General features: G+C 49.5%; 7 protein-coding genes across 8 annotated transcripts; 4 read left to right on the top strand and 3 right to left on the bottom strand.

The window, feature by feature from the left end:
- Window positions 1–285: 285 nt before the first annotated feature.
- Window positions 286–3,137, bottom strand: FVEG_09484 (FK506-binding protein 2). The gene is made up of 5 exons (XM_018898474.1): window positions 1,684–3,137; window positions 1,560–1,617; window positions 1,467–1,508; window positions 1,338–1,411; window positions 286–1,275 (listed from the first exon to the last, which is right to left on the bottom strand). The coding sequence occupies exons 1-5, from the start codon at window positions 1,859–1,861 to the stop codon at window positions 1,040–1,042; spliced, it is 588 nt and encodes a 195-aa protein (XP_018756370.1). The 5' UTR covers window positions 1,862–3,137; the 3' UTR covers window positions 286–1,039.
- On the top strand, window positions 2,931–3,338 carry FVEG_16602 (hypothetical protein; the record flags this gene model as incomplete). Its single annotated transcript, XM_018905845.1, has 1 exon — window positions 2,931–3,338. The coding sequence occupies one exon, from the start codon at window positions 2,931–2,933 to the stop codon at window positions 3,336–3,338; it is 408 nt and encodes a 135-aa protein (XP_018756371.1).
- Window positions 3,339–4,037: 699 nt separating this feature from the next.
- FVEG_16603 (hypothetical protein) lies at window positions 4,038–4,817 on the top strand (the record flags this gene model as incomplete). The annotated part of the gene is made up of 2 exons (XM_018905846.1): window positions 4,038–4,629; window positions 4,699–4,817. Exons 1-2 carry the CDS (start codon window positions 4,254–4,256, stop codon window positions 4,815–4,817), a joined length of 495 nt encoding a protein of 164 aa, XP_018756372.1. The 5' UTR covers window positions 4,038–4,253.
- A 632-nt stretch (window positions 4,818–5,449) lies between these two features.
- On the bottom strand, window positions 5,450–6,780 carry FVEG_09485 (hypothetical protein). Its single transcript, XM_018898475.1, has 3 exons — window positions 6,238–6,780; window positions 6,125–6,180; window positions 5,450–6,075 (listed from the first exon to the last, which is right to left on the bottom strand). The coding sequence occupies exons 1-3, from the start codon at window positions 6,356–6,358 to the stop codon at window positions 5,893–5,895; spliced, it is 360 nt and encodes a 119-aa protein (XP_018756373.1). The 5' UTR covers window positions 6,359–6,780; the 3' UTR covers window positions 5,450–5,892.
- A 677-nt stretch (window positions 6,781–7,457) lies between these two features.
- Window positions 7,458–12,555, top strand: FVEG_09486 (myosin-1). Of its 2 annotated transcripts, XM_018898477.1 has the most exons (3): window positions 7,458–7,989; window positions 8,052–11,402; window positions 11,457–12,555. In XM_018898477.1, exons 2-3 carry the CDS (start codon window positions 8,480–8,482, stop codon window positions 11,786–11,788), a joined length of 3,255 nt encoding a protein of 1,084 aa, XP_018756375.1. In that variant the 5' UTR covers window positions 7,458–7,989; window positions 8,052–8,479; the 3' UTR covers window positions 11,789–12,555. The 2 variants fall into 2 exon arrangements, with proteins under 2 accessions (XP_018756375.1, XP_018756374.1); XM_018898476.1 differs by having other exon boundaries at window positions 7,458–11,402.
- Window positions 12,117–13,591, bottom strand: FVEG_09487 (palmitoyltransferase PFA4). The gene has a single exon (XM_018898478.1). The coding sequence runs from the start codon at window positions 13,487–13,489 to the stop codon at window positions 12,200–12,202; it is 1,290 nt and encodes a 429-aa protein (XP_018756376.1). The 5' UTR covers window positions 13,490–13,591; the 3' UTR covers window positions 12,117–12,199.
- On the top strand, window positions 13,542–17,259 carry FVEG_09488 (hypothetical protein). The gene is made up of 4 exons (XM_018898479.1): window positions 13,542–13,970; window positions 14,030–14,085; window positions 14,146–14,435; window positions 14,491–17,259. The coding sequence occupies exons 1-4, from the start codon at window positions 13,933–13,935 to the stop codon at window positions 17,053–17,055; spliced, it is 2,949 nt and encodes a 982-aa protein (XP_018756377.1). The 5' UTR covers window positions 13,542–13,932; the 3' UTR covers window positions 17,056–17,259.
- Window positions 17,260–20,622: the final 3,363 nt, after the last annotated feature.

The raw sequence follows: 20,622 nt of genomic DNA, 5'->3' as shown, positions 1-20,622 counted from the left end.
TCTCGAGTGAACCTAGGGGACTCGTGCCAGATCCTTGCTTCTAGTGTTTCATGATACTCTTCGTCATGAAACCTCGTCTTAGAGTTCTGCTTACCCTACACTATCGAACCCAATCTTTCGAGCCTCCGGCATTGTACGGGTAAGTCAACGATGGTGGGCTCTTCACAGATTACACCAGGCTGATTGACCGGTAAGTATACCAAAGTAACGCAGTAGAATTTAAAATAGTGGCATTCATCCCTGGTTCGTTGCTCACCCCGACGCCATCGTAGTTCTAGCGTTCACAGCCGTTTATGATACCCTCGCACGCCTGACATCCAAGATGACATACGATCTTCAATAATCTACTCATGATGGAACATCATCATGAGAGAACAGTAGAAATGACGCAGTGGGCAGTTGTTGACCTACACCGCTAGATATGAGATAGATTTATCAACACCCCACCTGCCAGTGATCGAATTTTACATCCAAAAGGAGCTCAAGGATTTACAAGTGACTCAAAAGCAGGAAACCATGGCAATAAGGCCAGAGGTAAGACCCGCCCCCTCTCCATAATGAACAAACCACCATTAAAGCCTGTAGTTCATCGAGATATTCAATTCAGTAGTGAAAGATCGGACATGCTGAAGACATCACCAAGTGCATCCGCATGACTCGGGCGGCCATCCCTGCATATATCCGCTCATCATCAACATCCTTTGATGTAACAGAAAATTAGAGAACATCAATATAAGCGGCCGCTAGAGCCGAAGCCAACACAAGAACAAGATGAGGAAATCGTACAATGACGTCGAGATTTACGAGACAAATCTTATTGCCCGAGATAGACAGTAGACCCTCCCTACAGCGCGATTATGCACATGCAACTAACATGTCACAGAGCCAGCGTGGGGTTCAGTCCCGAGCAGATAGCACACAACGTTGACAGGATCCGGATTTTGTTATCCAGCTTCTTATGGCTGCGTCTAAGACAGAATACGGTGTCGTATGGGTTGATACGTTATGCACCAAGTAGATCATTGAACACATAGAATCTTTACAGCTCCTCGTGCTCGGGGGCGTCATCAGTGTCTGCAATGATGGTCTTGGCGGCATCAGCAGCATCGGCGACAGCCTGAGCAACCTTACCAGCAACATTCTTGGTGGCAGATGCGGCAGACTCAACAGCCTCACTGATAGCTTCGGCGGCAGTCTCGGCACCCTCGACAACCTTTGTCTCGATCTTCTCGGGCTTGGGGACGCCTTGAATTCCCACCAGCTCTGTCTCGAAAACTGCAGGTTTGTAGTGTTAGGCGGTGAATATGAAGCGGGAGGGGCTGGTGGGAATAACGAACCCAGGGTAGAACCGGCAGGAATAGGGCCAATGGCTCGCTGGCCGTAGCCGTACTCAGGCGGAATAGTCAAAAGTCTAAGTCAAGGGTCAGTAAACAGTTGTACTGGCTGTAGCTGTCTGCTTTACGTACCGCTTCTCGCCAATACACATGTCAAGAAGACCCTCGTCCCATCTACAGAACTGTTAGCTTGGGGTTTGTAGACATCGCAGTAATGAAGCTTACCCCCTGATGACCTGACCAGAGCCAACGACGAAGTCAAGAGGAGTGCCACGGTCGTAGCCTTGTGTCCGAATTAGCATGTGCTTTGTGATGATCATTGATGTAAATGCAAGGCGGAGGAACCTACTGGCGTCAAATTGTTTCCCCGAATCCTTAAGGGTGCCACGGTAGTGCATTTGGACCCTGTCACCCTTCTGTGTCTTGCGGTCGCAGACGACAGGAAGAGTAACGTCAATCTTGAGGTCCTCGGCGACAACGCCAACGGCGGCAGAGGCGACGGCGGAGAGGAGGAGGGCGGCCTTCATAGTGGCAGTCGGGACAGATGCGGGGCGGGGGATTGATGAGGTTAATGGAGGTCACAATGGCGTTGAGGTCAATGAGAAGCCTGAATTCGTTGGAGATGTGACGTCGATGGGTGTGGTTGGCACGTCGTGTGAGGCAGTGTGAATGGATGCGAGCGAAGGTTGTCGTTGGATGGATAGATGAAGCTCCCGTCTGCTCTGGGGTTGTTGCCTCTCTAACGTTAAGCTGCGACGTGTCCGTTTAGCGGCTAAAGGCTCTGTACTGCAGTGTGTGCTTCTGAAAAACAGCGTCATAGCTTGGAGGGTCAAGCTAAGGAGCCTGTTATTGGTCAATGGGGCCGGCCCGTCTGAATGACCCCATCCTTGATCTGTTTCTGGGTTGTCACGTCTCGCATCTCCTTTTGGAAACTGGAGAGGCTGCAATGCCAGATATGGATGGGCAGAATCGAAATAACAGGGTCCATCCATGAGGATTTGCATCACGTTGACCCTTCAACTACTTACACATGGATGTCAGCAGTAAATTCGACGCATTACAAATATGCATTCGCATCTTCTGTTTCTGTTTCGGTCTCGCAGGGCGAAATCATCCATGTGACTCATGACGATAACACGACGCTTCACCGAATCAGTAGGGCCTTGTACGGCCAAGCAAGGCGCAAAAAGAAACATCCCTTGGCAGTCCCTGATTCATCACACCAATGGAAGGCTGTTATCGAAACAGAGTATCGAGACGTCACTGGATGGTCATGTTTCTGATGTAACCAGTAATCAGTGTCGGGCCCATCCGTCCATCCATCCGTGTTCAGGATAGCAGGACTGGCAGGAATCGTCTGCTGCGGCGGCTAGGGCGCCGATGTACTTACGCGTGACTGCATCAAGGCGAGATGGTGTAGAGCTTCAGCAATCGACAAGTTTACTACTCGAGCAGGTGCATCAGTTCCTGCAGCAGAGATGCAACCCAGATGGGGGCACATCCCAGCCTGCAGGTGTCAGATCCACCAGCGCCGAGAAGCCCTGGGCCAAGCGCTTCACACGCTAATGCGCTTCACGATGAATTTCGCCTCTTGTCATGATGCTGTTTATCGAGATAGGGAGACATGATAGTCCCCTTTCAACCCCTTTCCGTTACGGTGGGGGGCATAGAGCTTCGATAGGCTCAGGTGCGCAATTCAGAGACATGGTGACACTCATGTTTAAGTTTTGGGCAGCGATAGGTACGAGCTGGATTTGGATGTATCTGTTGTACAAGGGCGATGCCAGTCATGAGAGTCGAGGCCTGCATCAAAGAAATAAGAAAAAAAAAGGGGGGGGTGGGGGGGGGGGTTCAACAAAGACGAAGACACAGAGCGTGAGATTGGGAGTTGTCTCAGACAAAGAGTGGAATTGTGAGATTCAGGAAGCGAAGCCTCACTCCCTTTCTTCCCCAGTCATGACGACCACCATGGATGTTTTTATCGGTTCATGGTCACTAACTTAATATAGCTCCACGATCCCAAGGTTGTGGTACGTGTTACTGGCGCTGGTGCCTGTGCTGCCTGGACCAGACTGGACTCTAACCTCTAGCATGACGGCCGCTGCGAGTGTTTCATGCATTCACTCAAAGGTCGTTGCATCGTGAAAATGCCCCCCGTCTAATCAAAGTCTAAGTCATGCTGGGGGTTGGTATTTACCAAAGACCGAGTACATGCACAACAGACCAGAAGAAGCGACTCGTGGCCCCCAATTACAGGCAATAACAGACAAAGTATTATCGTCTTGTCTCTTTTCATCTATTTTGAATCATTCTCTCCATATTGTATCCCCTCAGACCCGGTCGGTCCCTCTCGCGGACACCGTGGGGCTTGGCCCTTTGCCCTGCCCTGCACCAAATGCTGCTCATTCGCCCTACGTCGCTACAGCTCCGCCCAATCCAGCGTCACCAACTTTCACTTGTTGACCTGAATTTCGCCACCGAGGGCCTGAGCAGTGCTGTCACAAGGTTTCTGCTATGGAGGACGGATGTTCTGCAATTGCAATAAATCTTACTGGGATGTTTTCTTTTAGACTCTGGTCCCTTGCCCTGAACAGCCAGTCGATACCCAATGATTTGACTACGCCCCATTATGCTGCACCCCGTATTGTCCATTCCCATTTACACACCATCCATTACTAGCCCTCCCGTCCGTCGTGCTTTAGAGGCATGGCCCGCTTGCCGTGCCGGGCCCGGGAGTACGTGCTTGCTCGGGTCTTGGTCTTGTCTCTGACTCCTTTTGACTCACTCCCCTGAACTCGATGGAATTCCTTGGGTCCCCCCCCCCATATTGAAGGCTACCTAGCGTGCGAGATGCCTTGCGCTTTGCCAGGTAACCCTTGTCCTCCAGGCAGTGAGGTCTTGGGCTAAATCCACTTACAAATGACTGAGTACGTACTACCATTTCTCATCATAAAGCTTCAAATACATATAGACCCCCTTCTTCCTATGCTATTTCCCTTTTTCATTCCCACCAAACACTCACAATACAAAGCCTTGAAAGAACAGACAAGATTGCCTTTTCAACCACCAGCCATTTCGATTAACATTTACAACACAACTCTCACCAACAACAACTACCCCTTCCAACCAAACACAACTGCAACCATGAGCTCCCCTTACACTGTCCAAATCCACCAGAGCACCAAGGAGCCTTCCATCTCCAGCTCTTACAGCTACTCTTCTGGTTCGTACAGCTCTTCAACCAGCACAACGCCTCGATCTCTTTCTCCTGGCGATTACCGCGAGTACGGTGCTGGTAAGTTACCTACCACCGAGTCTCCGGGCTCTTTCACTTCCCATAGCCCCACTCTAATATTTGATACAGACAAGCACACTACACAAGTCGCCAGCTCTGGTCGAAACTTGGTCATCAACCACAACAAGGTCTCGTACGAGAAAGACTCGCCAGCACCAAAATATTCTGGCGCATATACGAGGATCTAAACAACACTTGGCCACAGCCAGTTTTTCGATTTCCTATGTTTCATCGATTTCGAATAGCGACATGTAACGGATATGGGATATACACAACATAGACAGGCGTTTTGACATTTGGAGATATGAGGCAAGATTGAGCGCAGCATGGCGATGTATTATGGATTAGAGAGCATGGGTTGCACAACGATAACCAAGATTGATAGACTCTGGGACGGGCTGGTTTGAGCCGAGACTGTTTTCTCTTTTTCCTTTTTCCCCCCTACTGATTGTATCATCTTTTGTACTTTTACGATTCGAGCGTCGGACACTTTGTGGTCCGCGCTGAACTTTTTAGAAGGGCCAAATCTCCCGTCTTGACCTCTAACAAGTCGAGATGGCTGGATGAGATATGAGACGGCCCGTCGGACTGGTCCGATTATAGCGACCCAATTTGAGACCATGGAAGAAATTTTCCAACACACCTTTAAGCTGTTTCAGCTCCTTTTTAATTTCATCTGTGCTTTTTCCTTGATTTTTGGAAATTTCAAAAAAGGGTCCAAGACACCAAAAATTTACTGATGGGGTGACGGGTTGGGTTGGGTCTCTGCGAGTGGATGGGGCCCTTGGGTTCCCTCCCGCTCGGTACCTGCAGCCCAACCCGTGGCAGGGGTTTTAGAGCTTCTGATATGCAGTGTCTCCTCCACTTTGGAAGTGTTTTGAAAAGGTTCTCCACGTTGGAATTTATTATCAAAATGGCTTAGACTGTAAAAAGATGAGATGGAATTTCCACTTTCTGCGGATCAATGGCTTTGTCTCTACCCAAATGGTGTGTGGACAGCAGTCAGAGTTGTATCCTCACACCCCAAGCTTCGTGGTAGTACACAGTCGTGTGAGGCTTTGGGTATTTCAGAATCTTGCAGTGTTCATTATACTATAGCAATTACCACGGCCCAAGCGAAGGCCTAATAGTGCCCATTCATTTCATATCATTTGTGTACACAACCATCCATTCACAGTCAGTTCATTTCGTTATCAAAAAAAGTTGTCCATTTCTGGTATCATGAGTACCCGAGGCTCATGACCCCGTCGCATGACATCATGCTCAAGCGCCACCCTCACGCTTGGCATACTCGTCCTCGATGGCCTCTTTGTACTTTTTGGCTGCTTCGTCCTGGGCAACAGTACGTGGGTCGTCATGCAAGACGCCCTCCTTAATGAGGTCCTCTGGGTCTGGACGGTGTGAGATCTTGTCGTTAAGCTTATCCTCGAGCATGTGCTTCTCAAGCTGTGAGGACGTCAGCGACTGTGGCTCAATTGCTTTAGGGCAGACTCACCTCCTTCTGATGCGCCTGGAGGCCTGGCGCTGCCGTAGAGGCTGGAAGGATGTTCTCTGTTTATGGCATGTCAGCATTGTACACGCAAGGATGCAATGTGTGGGACTCCTGACTATCTACGAGCTCGGAGCGTTCGGGGCGGTGCTTGAGGTGAGCTTCTAGGGAGTTTCTTCGCTCTACAGGAGAGATAGGAGATTCGTCAACGAGCTTAAGCTGCTGTTCAGTGTCGGTCATGATGGTGTTGTATAAGCGTAAGCTTGGTAAACAGGGTAGTCGAGTTCAGAGTAATGTGTGTATAGGTAAGTGGTAAGTAAGTACTGGTGTAAGTGGTTGCGATAAAGTTTGGAGAAGAAAGAGGTAAACAGGTCTCAGAAGAAACGGATGCGGCGGTCTTAAGTTTATCTACTCCAACAATCTCAAGCTAAGGTCTCAGAATGGGCCGTTGATGCGGCAGCGCAAGGCCATGTTTATGCGCATTGGATGTCTCGTCGGGCGTGGTTGGCTTGGGCTGCTCACCTGTTTAGTGAGCATGCCACCTTTGGTGGTTGCTACCCCGCAACCGGGAAGCTCACTACTGTAAGCTGCGCGTCAGAGGGCAGGGGATTGGACGATCAGTTGCTGGCTAAACTGAATCGAATCAGATTCTTAATTGTTCCTGGGCGGATGTTTTGTTCTTCCGTTGGTGATACCATCATGATGGATAAGAGATTGGTCTGGAGCTTGTTTGGCGGGGACTAAATGCAGGCCAAGACGCTTGAAGCTGGAGATGAACGGAGCATCGCATCTGGTGGATAAAAGCCACTTGAATTTGCTGTTGGTGATTAATTGCATAGATAAATGCTGTTTGTATGAGCCTACTGTTTCTGATAAACTCTCATTCAACTTATGCTCTGTCATCTTTCGTCTAAACTCCACGGCGAGTCTTGTTCTATGTCAAGGAATGAGACGTGGTGAAAGCTAGACCAATTCGCTGCGGCTGAATCTGAGTAAAATCTAGTATGTTGAAGCATGTTTGTTTTCACAGAGGAGCGTCTGGTCGTCGAGTTGACTGCTTATCTGTACCTACTGGGCTCGAATTGCTGCTGACGAAACCGTTTGGTCAAGTCATCTTTGTCAAACCCACCCCAGCCATGTTCCTCAGTCCCCCTGCAAATACCTTTACACTCCAACAATTGATAACAAACTCCTTCGTCTCTCGCTTAAATAGTCAGGATATGAGTCGACTGCTTACTATTAGATTTTGAAGACTTAGACAGCAACCTAAGATGGATATTATTCCCTGATAATACCTATTATCCCACTGCACAATGACGACACATCGGGCATGAGCGAGTAAAAAGCAAGGCAATATTCGTTATCGCAGGGATGGCCGAGTCGGGATATTATTAGAATCATCCCTAGATCTCCGCAAAAGAACTGAATAAACGATTCCATCTCAAATTCTTGCAATTTATGCTGCCTAGAGCAGACTTTTATTTGCCGCGCGTTTTCATACAATAAGGTAGGTAGGTAAGCCAGACGTTAACACTTGCTACTGCCACCTATTGCGTAAGGCTGCACAGTAATCCAGGGGGCTGTGCCGGGCGGAAAATTGTCGGCGTTTCGTCACCCGTCAGGCACCAGATCATCACTGAACACAACCTCCCAAGTCCAGTCGTCTCCAGCCACACCAAACCTACCTAAGCTTCCAGACTCTCCTTTGGAATTAAACTTCGCATTTTCTTCTCTGGCTTTTTCACACCAGAGAGGCCTTAAATTATTCAACACGGGATTAATCTTCTGATGCCCGTATAGATACAAATCCAATACTAACCATCTCTCTCGCTTCCCCCCTCCCCACTCCCCCCCATAAGTCGCACATCATGGTATGGTGCCAATCCTCAATATCGGCGTCTTTTTTGACTGACAACTTTTACTCAACTCTCAGGGAATATCAAGACGCCCTAAGAACAAGGGCGCCGGTGCAGCCGCGGACGGCGCAAGCGGAGGCGCGAAGCCTAAGAAGGCCACCTTTGAGACAACCAAGAAGAAGGAGATTGGTGTCTCCGATCTGACCCTGCTGAGCAAAGTCTCCAACGAAGCCATCAACGAGAATTTAAAGAAGCGATTCGAGGGCCGCGAAATTTATACCTACATTGGCCATGTGTTGGTCTCAGTCAACCCTTTCAGGGACCTGGGCATTTATACCGACCAGGTCCTCGAGAGCTACATGGGCAAGAACCGACTCGAGATGCCACCGCACGTCTTCGCTATCGCCGAGGCCTCATACTACAACATGAAGGCATACAGCGACAACCAGTGTGTCATTATTCAGGAGAGTCAGGAGCCGGAAAGACCGAGGCGGCCAAGCGCATCATGCAGTACATTGCTAGTGTGTCTGGTGGAGAATCCGGAGACATCAAGCAGATCAAGGACATGGTGCTGGCAACCAATCCCCTACTAGAATCTTTCGGAAACGCAAAAACCCTTCGAAACAACAATTCCTCGCGTTTCGGCAAGTATCTACAGATCTACTTCAACGCCCAGGGCGAACCCGTGGGTGCCGACATCACAAACTACCTCCTGGAAAAGTCACGAGTGGTGGGCCAGATCACGAACGAGCGGAACTTCCATATCTTTTACCAATTCGCGAAGGGCGCCTCACAACAATACCGAGAAACATTCGGCGTTCAAAAACCCGAGACCTACGTCTATACCAGCCGATCAAAATGCTTGGACGTAGACGGTATCGACGATCTCGCCGAGTTTCAGGACACGCTTAATGCCATGAAGGTTATTGGCCTTACTCAGGCTGAGCAAGATGAAATTTTTCGAATGCTGGCGGCTATTCTATGGGTTGGAAATATCCAGTTTCAGGAGGATCAGGGCGGCTACGCAGAGGTTATCGATCGATCAGTGGTTGACTTTGCCGCCTACCTGTTAGAAGTTACCCCTGACCAGCTCATCAGCGGTATCACAATCCGAATCCTGACACCTCGAAATGGCGAAGTTATCGAATCGCCAGCCAACCCTGCCCAAGCACAGGCTACCCGGGATGCTCTAGCAATGGCCATCTACAGCAACCTCTTCGACTGGATCGTCGAGCGCATCAACAAGTCTCTCAAGGCGAGGCAACCGACAACCAATACAATCGGTATTCTGGATATCTACGGATTTGAGATTTTCGAGAAGAACACTTTCGAGCAGTTGTGCATCAACTACGTCAACGAGAAGTTGCAACAGATCTTCATTCAACTGACTCTCAAGGCTGAGCAGGAGGAATATGCCAGGGAACAGATTCAATGGACCCCCATCAAGTACTTCGATAACAAGATTGTGTGTGACCTTATCGAACAGATCCGGCCAGTTGGTATCTTCTCTGCTATGAAGGATGCCACCAAGACTGCACACGCTGACCCCGCTGCTTGCGATCGCACATTCATGCAGAGTATCAACGGCATGTCTCACGCCCATCTTACCCCTCGTCAAGGAAACTTCATCATCAAGCATTACGCTGGTGATGTCACGTATACTGTCGAAGGTATTACGGATAAGAACAAGGATCAGCTTCTCAAGGGGCTTTTGAATCTCTTCCAGCACAGTGGAAACCAATTTGTTCATACCCTGTTCCCTCGGCCTGTTGACCAAGATAACCGAAAGCAACCTCCTTCTGCAGGCGATCGCATCCGAGCTTCCGCCAATGCCCTGGTCGAGACGTTGATGAAGTGTCAGCCCTCATATATCCGTACCATCAAGCCCAATGAGAACAAGTCGCCAACAGAATATAACAGCCCCAATGTATTGCATCAGATCAAGTATCTTGGCCTTCAAGAAAACGTTCGAATTCGTCGTGCCGGTTTTGCTTACCGTCAAGATTTTGACAAGTTCGTTGACCGATTCTTCCTCTTGTCTCCTGCTACCTCATACGCTGGTGAATTCACTTGGGAGGGAACAACTGAGGCTGCCGTAAAGCAGATTCTCAAGGATACCAGCATTCCTAAGGAAGAGTGGCAAATGGGTGTCACCAAGGCCTTCATCAAAGCGCCAGAGACGCTCTTTGCCCTCGAGCATATGAGAGACAGATATTGGCACAACATGGCTACGCGAATCCAGCGCATGTGGAGGGCTTACCTCGCCTACCGAGCCGAGTCGGCGACCCGAATTCAGCGATTCTGGCGAAAGAAGCGAACCGGAGCAGAGTACCTTCAGCTTCGTGACCATGGCCACCAGGTTCTTGGAGGTCGCAAGGAGAGACGCCGTATGAGTCTGTTGGGTTCCCGACGATTCCTTGGCGACTACCTGGGTGTCAATGCAAGCACCGGCCCTGGAGCCCAGATTCGCAACGCTGCCAGTATTGGTACAAACGAAAAGGCGGTATTTTCATGCCGTGCTGAGATTCTGGAGGCCAAATTTGGTCGATCCAGTAAAGCAAGCCCTCGAATTATCGTCGTCACTACCAACAAGTTCTACATCATTGCTCAAATGCTTGTGAATGGCCACCCACAAATCTCAGTTGAGAAAGCAGTGCCTTTGGGAGCCATTAAGTTCATCGGTGCCTCATCAGCGCGCGATGATTGGTTCTCGCTTGGCATTGGCTCCCCTCAGGAACCTGACCCCTTGATGAATTGTATGTTCAAGACAGAAATGTTTACTCAGATGCAGCGAGTGATGCCCGGTGGATTCAACCTTAAGATCGCTGAGACAATCGAGTATGCCAAGAAGCCCGGCAAGATGCAGCAGGTTAAGGTCTTGAAGGATTCACAGCTTCCAGTTGATTACTACAAGAGTGGTGCTGTTCACACGCAGCCCGGTGAGCCACCGAGCTCCATCTCTAGACCTACACCCAAGGGCAAGCCTGTACCTCCTCGCCCCATCACTCGAGGTAAGCTTATCAAGCCTGGTGGCCCTAACGGTCGACCTTCTCGCATCCAAGGCAATCGAACTGCCAAGCCTAGACCAGGGGCAGGTCGTGCCGTGCCTCAACCACCAGCTGCTGTCTCCAATATTGCTGCTGTTCCCGCTGCCGCCACCCAAAGCACTTCTCGTATCGCTCCTCGTCCTGGTGCGAACGCTGCTGCTCCAGTTCCTGCTGCCCACAACGCTCTCCCAAGCCACACTCGCAATGCTAGTGGCGCTGGACGTGCACCCCCACCACCGCCTCCTCCTGCTGCCGCAGCACGTCCACCAAGCCCGCCCAAGGTGATGGCCAAGGTCTTGTATGACTTTGCTGGACAACGAGAAAACGAGCTCACTATCACTGCTAATGAGATCGTTGAGATTGTGCAGAAGGAATCCAATGGTAAGTTTGGCCTTTGCCATCGGAAATCGGAACATTACTAACATGTTTATCTAGGTTGGTGGTTAGCCAAGAACCCTCAAACGGCACAACAGGCTTGGGTCCCTGCAGCTTATGTCGAGGAACAAGCTCCACCTGCACCTCGAGCTCCTCCGGCTCCTCCGCGATCCAAGCCAACACCCCCTGCGCCCCCAGCCAAGCGCCCTGCTGCTAACCGTAAGCCTGCCGAGCTTCAGCAGCGCGACTCTGGCATGAGCCTCAATACGCCCAATGGAGGAGATAGCCGCAGCAGCACACCGACACCCAGCTTGGGTGGTAGCTTGGCAGATGCTCTGCTGGCTAGAAAGAATGCTATGCAAAAGGAAAAGGAGGATGACGACGACTGGTAGTCGACATAACGAGTTTATGCTTCACGAAGTTACTAAGGAGTCGAAAAGAACTTTGACGAGACAATCTCGATGGGTTAGACTTTTGCACCTGCATTACTTAACACAAATCGCAGCGCGCAAGAGAAGAGGAGGGATGATATATGACAGTGTGTGCTTTCTTCTGTTGTATACAAACGAACAAGACTGTGCTGGGCAACCGAGGTGTGTAGAAAGCCGCAAAGAAATCACGGCCGAGTTTGGTTTTGGTTTTCTTTTCTTGATGCTTTAGGCAAGCGTTTGTAGGAAGGGTCGTTCTGGGACGGACTGATGAACGAAGATATTCATATTCATTGCAAGAAGATTACAGATTTTTAGAAGGGGTTAAATACTTTGACTTTGAACTTTAATGCTCTATTATACATGTCATGTCATCTAATCGTCTGAAATATCTCGCTGGAGCACTTTTCGTCTTCTCATGAGCTCGGCTAGGGGCACATCTTCGTCTGCTGCCTCCGCTTCTGACTCTTCCTCATCAACACCATAATCTCGCAGTCTATCGCCATCCGAGTTCACCCATCCAAGATCTTGATCGAATTCACGGTCATACTCTTCATCGTCATACATATCATAGTCATCAACCTCTTCAAGTTCCGCCATGAGATGTCTCTTGCGTTTCTCATCGTCGGCCTTTCGCTTGAGAAACTCAGCCTTGAACTCGCTGGAGCTCATGCTCGCCTGGCGAAGCTCCTCAGCGTAGTCACGATTTGCGGCAGGCCAACCTCTTGCAGCTCGGCGGATCTTGTCGGGATCGGGAGGAGGCCAAAGTCCTTCGACGCGGTTGAAACCATTCTCTTCCCATTCCCAGCCTGAGCCAGTGCCATCCTTAGCAATGGTGGGATTCCTTCCGAGGGGGAAGAACCACATGAGTATGTTGCGGGTTCCCATTGCTTGGGCCATATTGCCAAAGAAACCGATATCGTAGGGGAACTCAAGTCTTTCGAAGCGCACTTTCTCGCCATCGGGGCCTGTAATGTCCCACCAATCCTTAGGTCCCTTATCCATGAGAGCTTCATGGCGCTCTTGCTCCCATCCTTCTATCATAGTCTGGTTGAATATCCATGACCTAACAGTGTTGATGAGCATGATACCCAAAGCGACAGTGGTAAAGAAGTTGACGATTGCAATCAGCGATAATCCGGTTAGTCCAGATAAGCTAGGCCCTAGGTATGCAGGGAGGTTTCGATGTTCCCAGATCTTGGAGAAGCGTTGCCAGAGGAAGTAGCCAAGCATCCAGAGTGATATGTTTGCATATACCAAGAAGCGTAGAAAGTGTGGAAAGGTAGTCATTGATACACAGTTTCTAGTCCAAGGACAATGATGATCCATCTTGGGAACACATCTCGCGCAGTGGCGACAATGATGCGCCCGAGGTGGTTTCGGCGCCGCACATTTGTTACACCATCGCTGCCCATCAGCGTCAATGACACGGTCCTTAAATATATATCGGCCCGGGTCGACGGTTACGGCTCGGTAGTACGTCAACCATAGTGTGAGGAGGAGGGTGTTGAAGATGATGGTTTCGCGGCGCGAGGGAGGACCTGGTTCGAGAGACGTCGAGTAGTGGAAGAGAAACTGAGAGAAATAGCCAAGAAATGTGATCAGAGCACATACAGAGGGCACGGCAAGACCCTTGATGAAGGGCACGTCATTGAGGCCGGCCATGATGAAGCTTGAGCTTGAGCTGTTACATCACACGCAGGTTTAAAGCCGTCATCAGATACCTACCTACCTTAGACAGGGAGGTAAGGTAAGGTAAGGTAAGGTAGCCATGATGCCCCTAAACTTTAGTGGGCCGTTTATGTTTCAAACCGCTGTATTCAGAACGCTTAGCGAATAAAAGCCCGCTTAGGTAATTTCAGGGGTGTTCGTCAGCTGTCCCCTGATAATGAGCCAGAACTGAGCAGGGGTGCTGTCTTGTGTTTTCTCCATCATGACGACGATATGAAACTGCGATTGATGAAAATACTGACTTGGAGTTAATATCTATGCTTTGGTTAAGAGTCAAAAGCCAGACTGCGACGACATGAGTGGTTTGGAGGTGTTTTCAAGCTCAAATATTCCTTGTTTCAGTCTATCTTGGCCTTGAGGGTGCTGATAAAGCCATCATGGCTGGAGATACAGTGGTTCAACTGTTTGCCTTATGGTACACTTCTCCTCTCATTATCGAGTCTTAAAACCTATAATAGCTAATTCTGTTTATAGTGCTGCCTCTTCATTCTTTTACATATCTCAAACCCTTGAACGCCATTCTCTAACAGGTTTGTCATAGCCCGGGCATTCCAGATATGCAACCAGACCTAACGTGAGATATTACTTAGAGAGTCCGAGACTATCATCATTTCTTGTTTTTCTTCTTTCTGGAATATTATGCTATGGAGTCAGCTGTATAACCAAGTGGTTTCCTGGCGCAGATGGGCGCTTCACAACGCATCGTCGCCAAGGCTCTTTACTTGACGGCACACATGATGCTCGAAGGGGGCAGAACACACATCTTCCTGGAAGGCCAAGAAGACTTTCCCTTCCAATGCTTGTATTATGCATTGTATTGAGGCTGGAAATATTCCATCGTGTCAATTATCAGCAACAATGTGCAACTCCTGGCCTCGAGGTGAGACTATGCCCTGTATCACAGATGGATCGTAGCGAAGCTTACAATCGCCCAGTCTTTTCTACCACTACTCTTTTTCGCTTACGAAATCTTCACCTCTCGAAGGAAATGGGGCTTTCCACCACCAGAAGACCCTGATGACCCCTGGCGTTCATGCTTTGATGACTTGGTCGACTGGTTTAGTGGCCCAAGAGTTATGCTTAGTATGGCGGTGTCCAGTCTAATGGTGTTTTCTACCGGCACATACTACGCTACAAGCCGCATAACACGCTCCACATACTACTGCTTTGAACTACTCGAGAGCAAACGATCAACCCTTGCTTTGCAGTGTATGGGACTTGTGCTTGATGCCATCATCGTGATTCTCCTTTGGCGCTTGCTCGCTTGGTCGCGCACCGCTAAGCTGCGTTTACGGACTTTGGGTACGGTCTTGACCCTATCTTCGATATCGATGAGCCTTGTGTGGGTGGGGAGCCGGCTTTTCAGGGGGTCTTCCGTGCTTCACGCTGGGTTTGGCTTTCTTTACGGTTTCGATATCATCGTCGACAGTGTTGCCTTTGCAGCACTAACGATCTCGGCTACGTTCTGGGTCTGCGAGACATCGCCACTTACACCATCCGCTATCATCACTTTTCTGGTGGGAATAGCAAAGGCCTGTCATAACATCTTCAACTACGGTGACTACCTTCACCCTACACGCCTTGATGAGATCACCCCACTTTACTTCATTGCTTTCGGCATGATCATTTTCACATACACTCATGGTATTCAATCTGTCATCTTCATCAGAAGATATGTTCTCATGGCTCTCCTCGTTGGCCTTGTTGTGGGCACTACTGTGTTCATCGCCAAGTCGGATCCGCAGACTTTCAAGCGTCATCCTGTCAATGACTTCATTTACAGAGCCAATATCAGGCAAGACCGCTGGATGCAGGAAGCGAGCACGAGTGGGAGTCTTCTCATTGCTCACAAGATCTATAAGGAACGACATGAAGGACGGGATCCTCCACCGGCATTTGCAGATTGGTATGACCTGGCCAAAAATACCGTGGTCATCGATAAATTCGATCAGATTGACCAAGATTTGGCCCCCTTCCGAGCCATCCGACCCAACAAACTTCGGCAACGAGCTTCCATATTGTCTCAGATGCCTGGCATTCATACAATCGGTATCAAGGACGGTAATGCATCGAGGCTGCCTGAAGTCACTGGTCATGATGCCGAGGTGCTGGACGGCCTCGTCGTAACCATCAACAAGTTTGCCAAATTTCTCCCTGACATGCTCTTTCCCGTTAACCTGGGAATTACGCCACGGATCCTTCCATCATGGGAGACGGTGAATGGGCACAGCAGAGCTGACCTGACCCCAATGGTCAATCTGATATCGAAAAGGGCAGCCAAAGAAGATGGCGCAGACCAGAATAGAGAAGCTAGATCTGCAGAGACTCCTGTGGCCGCCCCTCTACCAGCGCTGCCAGATTATCCCCAAACCAATGAGCCCTCTTTGATAAGCCCAGCCAGCTATCGCCAGATGCAAGTTGAAGCATGTCCCCCTGGCTCACGAACTCGGACCAACCCGCACTGGAACATTGGAGAGTTTTGCGCCGACTGCGTACGAAGGCACTCAAAGGCGCAACTCATGGTCAACTGGGAACGATCACTTCAGTACTGTTTCCAGCCTGATCTCAAGTACCTCCATGGCATGTCTCTCTCAAGTCCTCATGCGGAACCAATCAGGGACCTTTTGCCATTGTTTGGGTTCTCCAAATCGGAGCCGTTCAGTGACATCCTAATACCTCTTCCACAGGAAGATGACGACAGACTTGATATAGGCTGGAACTTTGACCGTCGCTACGACGCCATATTTTGGCGTGGTCAAACTGATAATGGCGTTGTTTCAGACCAGGCCTTGCGCGGCAATCATAAATTTCGGCTCCTTCATATGCTGGGAAACCAAAATCCCGAGGATAAGGTCTCAATGGTTCTTCCAACGGCAAAAGACCCATCAGTATACCGACATGAAAAGGTACCAATTACGGAAGCGAATCTTGTCCTTCCATCGAGTGTCGGCATGAACAATTATACAGGTTGCACAGGCCCCAATTGTGAGCTTCTTCATCAGACATATCCCATCGTCAACGAAGCTCAAGACCAGGAACCCCTCGAATACCGCTATATCCTCCTCTTGGATAAGGATTACGGCCCGCCACCCGACCTTCTCCGCGTGCTCCGCTCAAAGAGCGTGCCTTTTGTCTCCACCATCTTTCGTACGTGGTATAGCGATCGCCTGATTCCCTGGCTACATTTCGTGCCAATCGATACGCGTTATCAGGGATTGCACACCACCCTGACATACTTTACTGGTACACAGAAGAAAGCATACCTCAATGGGCGCGATACTGACATGAAGGGGCTGGCCAAGGATGGGGCCTGGATTGCACAGCAGGGCGCCAAGTGGGCAAACCAAGCGTTAGGAAAAAAGGATAAAGAAGTCTACCTCTTCAGACTACTGCTTGAATGGGGGAGACTGGTTGATGACAAACGTGATGAGATTGGGACAAGTAAGAATGATAAGGGGGAGCTTGTAAGCTCCCCATGGACCAAGAATCAGAAATGGTGATTATAATGGGTTAACTAGTGGCAGGAATCTATATCCCATCTATTAAGCTAATAACCTGTCTGCGTCTTCTTGTATATTTTTTCCCCCCCCAATGGTCATGAAGCATCACTGCCGGAATAGCTAGTCGCATGTCATGTAGCAGAATGCCAATACGAGTAGTATACCTTTTCGATCATTGAAAGATCGTACGAAATCGAACCGTGCACGTGCTCGGGCTCGGGCTCGGGCTCACAAAGCGTACAACTCACTCAAATGCTTGATTCAAGAATACCGAAGATCACCTAAGCGGTATCTCAAAAGGATGCCGATCGACTTACATTATCACCATGCAGTCTCTATAAGCTCAAAAAAATCCAGGATTTCTGTCATTGGAGGTCTCGATTCGTGGAAGGCAGCAGCCATGATGCACATCGAAAAGTCTCCAGACTTCATGTATACTCAAATACAGGCGACAGTTGTGCCGCGGTCATTCCGCCACTGCGGATGCCTAAGAGCGGCACCGGGACGGTCTTCTCGGCCTACGATGAACCGATAAGACGAAAAGCCTGTCCAATTCCGTATGGGTACGGGGCCCAGTCCGGAGTCACTGCCTGACGTTCAACAGCTGTGCGGTATGTATGTACCCGCCCAACATGCGGTGATCTGGAAATATGCCAAGCGTCGTGCTAATGATGTGAAATGGAGGTGAGAGCTCGTCATATGCCATGCTCTTCAAATGTGTCAGCTTCGTATGTAAGTCTAACATCCTCGACCCAATTAATGCCAGTCGAAGTGGTGAAATAAAGAGCATTCGTACTGTTTTCCCGCCGGCTGAAGACGCCTTGTATCGGTGAATCCAATGTGCTTGGTGGAGATCGTGACACCGATTGGCCCATTGTAAAGGACTTAGAGTCACGTCGGGGTCGGTTGCTCATCCGTCAAAAAGGAACATGGTGCCGATGAATCAACGGTCCTTACTCCAGCTTGGACCAACAACGAGAACTGAAGAGTGGATCAAATCTGATGATGTCGAAAAGATCTCGGTGAAGACCCGGAGCAAGGTTCGACTGGGGTGAAAGAGAGTTTGATGTGCATCACAACACCCTCTTTGTCCCAAGAGGTGGTATACACCACATTACAGGAATACTGAGACATAAAATGATTCAAGCTATGAATATGGGATCATGTATGGGCTTGCTATGCTCATAAATATGCGAGAGAATGACCAATATCCAACTGACAATGTGTGTGACCATGTGAATGGAGGTCAATTACCGTACATTCACAACTGTTCTCAACATCCGCAGGAATATTGCAAGCACTTACGAGGTGAGCGGCTTTGCTTCGTAGCATTCGACTTATCCTCGGTGAATCTATTAACCTGCCCCAGATGCTAGGCCCACAGGCTTCATCAAGAAGAAAAGAAGAAAAGACTGGGCCCTTGCTTTGGTTTGTGAGCACGGGGGCGGAGAATTGACACAGGACTCGACCAGTAGGGACCCCTGATAGTGATTTTGGGCCCTTGGCGTCTACATAGTACATAGGTCCCTTAGCTGCCGATGATTTCTCTTCACGAATTCTGGGGTGAGGTGAGCCGATCAAGCACCTGAAAGACAAAATTTCTTTCATGTCGAAGTTGGGCGGAATTCAGCCACCGCTGGTCCAATCTAATCGAGTCGATTTGATAATTGTAATGCCGTAATAGATTTCTGCACATATTTTATGCTTTCCACATTTAGTGTAAGGCAGCTCTGTCGTGCATGTCTCAAGGAACAGTATGCCGTACATAGAACAGGGTGCGTGGTTAATACTTGAGGTGATCACTAACAATAATTGGAGGAACGGGATGGCGGATGATGGACGGTTTGCCATGTGCCTGGAGCCTTGGAGCGAGAAACCGAGCGTTCACTAACAGCCACCATCAAATAACGTGCCTGGTTGACAAATTGAGTTTGGGGTGCCTCTTCCCGAGTTTACAGCCGAATCACTTTGATGTAACGTGGGTACGGGCCACACGTCCTTCTCACCGAACCGGAACGGGGGTCAACGGGAGGCGAATGACAACACTCCGTGCGGTGCTAGTTTGAGTGGTTTCTTTCTCCTAGGATGGCTTAAGAGCTGCTTCTGCAATATGGAGGCGCGCCTATGGAACCAGAGTCCTAAAGTGTATGGGGACGATTTGTGAGAGCCAAGCTCTAACTCGCAGTAGTGCGAATGGTAGGTGCGTGGAGCTGGTCCAGGTGTAAGTGATTAACCGCGGGTAAGTATCGAGCCTCAACGGTACCGAGCACTTGGCTTGTCTCGATATAAGGAATATGGTCAAGGGGGAAGTCGATTCAATACCGCACGTCATATCAAGGCTCGGCCTTGTATCAGCACAGAAGCAAGGTCACAAGCCTAGGCGCCGTTTACCATCTCTGTCGAGCTTGACGTCAGGAAAAGCGTTGATATTGCGGGTGAGAGAGTTGGCAACGATATTTCCAACGTGCCCATAAAACGCCTTGAGTAATCAGTAAACGAATAAGAACCCAATATAAATAGGCTGCGACCAAGCAGGCACCGATTAATTGTTTTTGCTTTGGGACAAAATACAACGACAGTACAAAAGGGCAATTGATGTTCCTCTCAACTACGTAGTACTCATGCAAGCATAGCATGTCTTAGCATAGGTTGCAGCTGCCGACGAGGCTGGCTGCAGACAACACACAGGCCGGCGACGGAACCCGGCCACCCCATGGAGGTGGAAACACAGAATGCAAACATGAGATATATTGTCTATGCCTGTAGTCACGATTTCAAACTCCAAAGATCCCACTGGAGCATGATTTTGAAACCGGGAAGGAGAGGGGGGGAAGAGAATATTGGGCAGCTCTTCGCTTCCGTTGATGAAGAAGGCAACGGCGTGATGCATCCCAGCTTGTGAGGCTAGGAGACAGGGGAGCTGTATCGTCTGTGCCCGGTGTTGCACCTCCGGTCAAACAGATGTTTTGGACAACGGGTCCTTGCACGGATCTCTTCACAGGGTGTCATAGGCAAGCCATGCGACGAACAGGGTTTAGCCATCCATCAGTCCGTGGTACGGATTACACGCAGACTGTCTGACCATAGACATGAACTGGGAGATGGTTCTGCGAAGCAGATGGATCTCTGAACTTGATCCAAGCGTGGCACATTTTGATCGAGTTCTTGCTTTGCTGGCTTAAGATTGGCTGATAGATGCCTCCAACAGTTCTGCCTCGAAGAAGATATGGGTGATTTGCTTCTTCGAGATGACCGGGGGGGTTATGCTAATGTGCATATGGACCAGTGCATCGCATTCGTTCAGTTTGGTCAGAAGAGGCGTGATGCTGGTGGATTCATACGGACTAGAGTATTGAACATCGCAACCTTCTTCGTTCAGTTCAATCAAAAGCCCAATGTTCAGAGTGGTTGACTAGAGCCCTGTTGAGCCGATATCGCCTCGTCTGATAGACATGTTACTCGATCTTAACATGCCAGATGCCTATAGCCGATGTGCGGTTGAAATCGACGTATTTGGGTACGGTTAAAGAACAGATGGATCACATTTGAGGGGTGTTCAGTGGGGAG

This window comes from Fusarium verticillioides, chromosome 1 (assembly GCF_000149555.1).
Source record: "Fusarium verticillioides 7600 chromosome 1, whole genome shotgun sequence".
NCBI lineage: Eukaryota > Fungi > Ascomycota > Sordariomycetes > Hypocreales > Nectriaceae > Fusarium > Fusarium verticillioides.
This window is presented reverse-complemented; position numbering and strand designations above follow the sequence as displayed.

What these genes read in the sequence shown, in the direction of transcription:
- FVEG_09484 (XM_018898474.1), bottom strand. Translation starts at nt 1,861, where the DNA reads ATGAAGGCCGCCCTCCTCCTCTCCGCCGTCGCCTCTGCCGCCGTTGGC. An exon ending in GGGGAAACAATTTGACGCCA is followed by an intron (nt 1,618 to 1,683) that starts GTAGGTTCCTCC and finishes TTCGGACACAAG; the next exon opens with GCTACGACCGTGGCACTCCT. An exon ending in TCTGGTCAGGTCATCAGGGG is followed by an intron (nt 1,509 to 1,559) that starts GTAAGCTTCATT and finishes ACAGTTCTGTAG; the next exon opens with ATGGGACGAGGGTCTTCTTG.
- FVEG_09485 (XM_018898475.1), bottom strand. Translation starts at nt 6,358, where the DNA reads ATGACCGACACTGAACAGCAGCTTAAGCTCGTTGACGAATCTCCTATC. An exon ending in ACGCTCCGAGCTCGTAGATA is followed by an intron (nt 6,181 to 6,237) that starts GTCAGGAGTCCC and finishes TGCCATAAACAG; the next exon opens with AGAACATCCTTCCAGCCTCT. An exon ending in TCCAGGCGCATCAGAAGGAG is followed by an intron (nt 6,076 to 6,124) that starts GTGAGTCTGCCC and finishes ACGTCCTCACAG; the next exon opens with CTTGAGAAGCACATGCTCGA.
- FVEG_09486 (XM_018898477.1), top strand. Translation starts at nt 8,480, where the DNA reads ATGCAGTACATTGCTAGTGTGTCTGGTGGAGAATCCGGAGACATCAAG. An exon ending in TGTGCAGAAGGAATCCAATG is followed by an intron (nt 11,403 to 11,456) that starts GTAAGTTTGGCC and finishes ATGTTTATCTAG; the next exon opens with GTTGGTGGTTAGCCAAGAAC.
- FVEG_09487 (XM_018898478.1), bottom strand. Translation starts at nt 13,489, where the DNA reads ATGGCCGGCCTCAATGACGTGCCCTTCATCAAGGGTCTTGCCGTGCCC.
- FVEG_09488 (XM_018898479.1), top strand. Translation starts at nt 13,933, where the DNA reads ATGGCTGGAGATACAGTGGTTCAACTGTTTGCCTTATG. An exon ending in GTTCAACTGTTTGCCTTATG is followed by an intron (nt 13,971 to 14,029) that starts GTACACTTCTCC and finishes TTCTGTTTATAG; the next exon opens with TGCTGCCTCTTCATTCTTTT. An exon ending in GTGCAACTCCTGGCCTCGAG is followed by an intron (nt 14,436 to 14,490) that starts GTGAGACTATGC and finishes ACAATCGCCCAG; the next exon opens with TCTTTTCTACCACTACTCTT.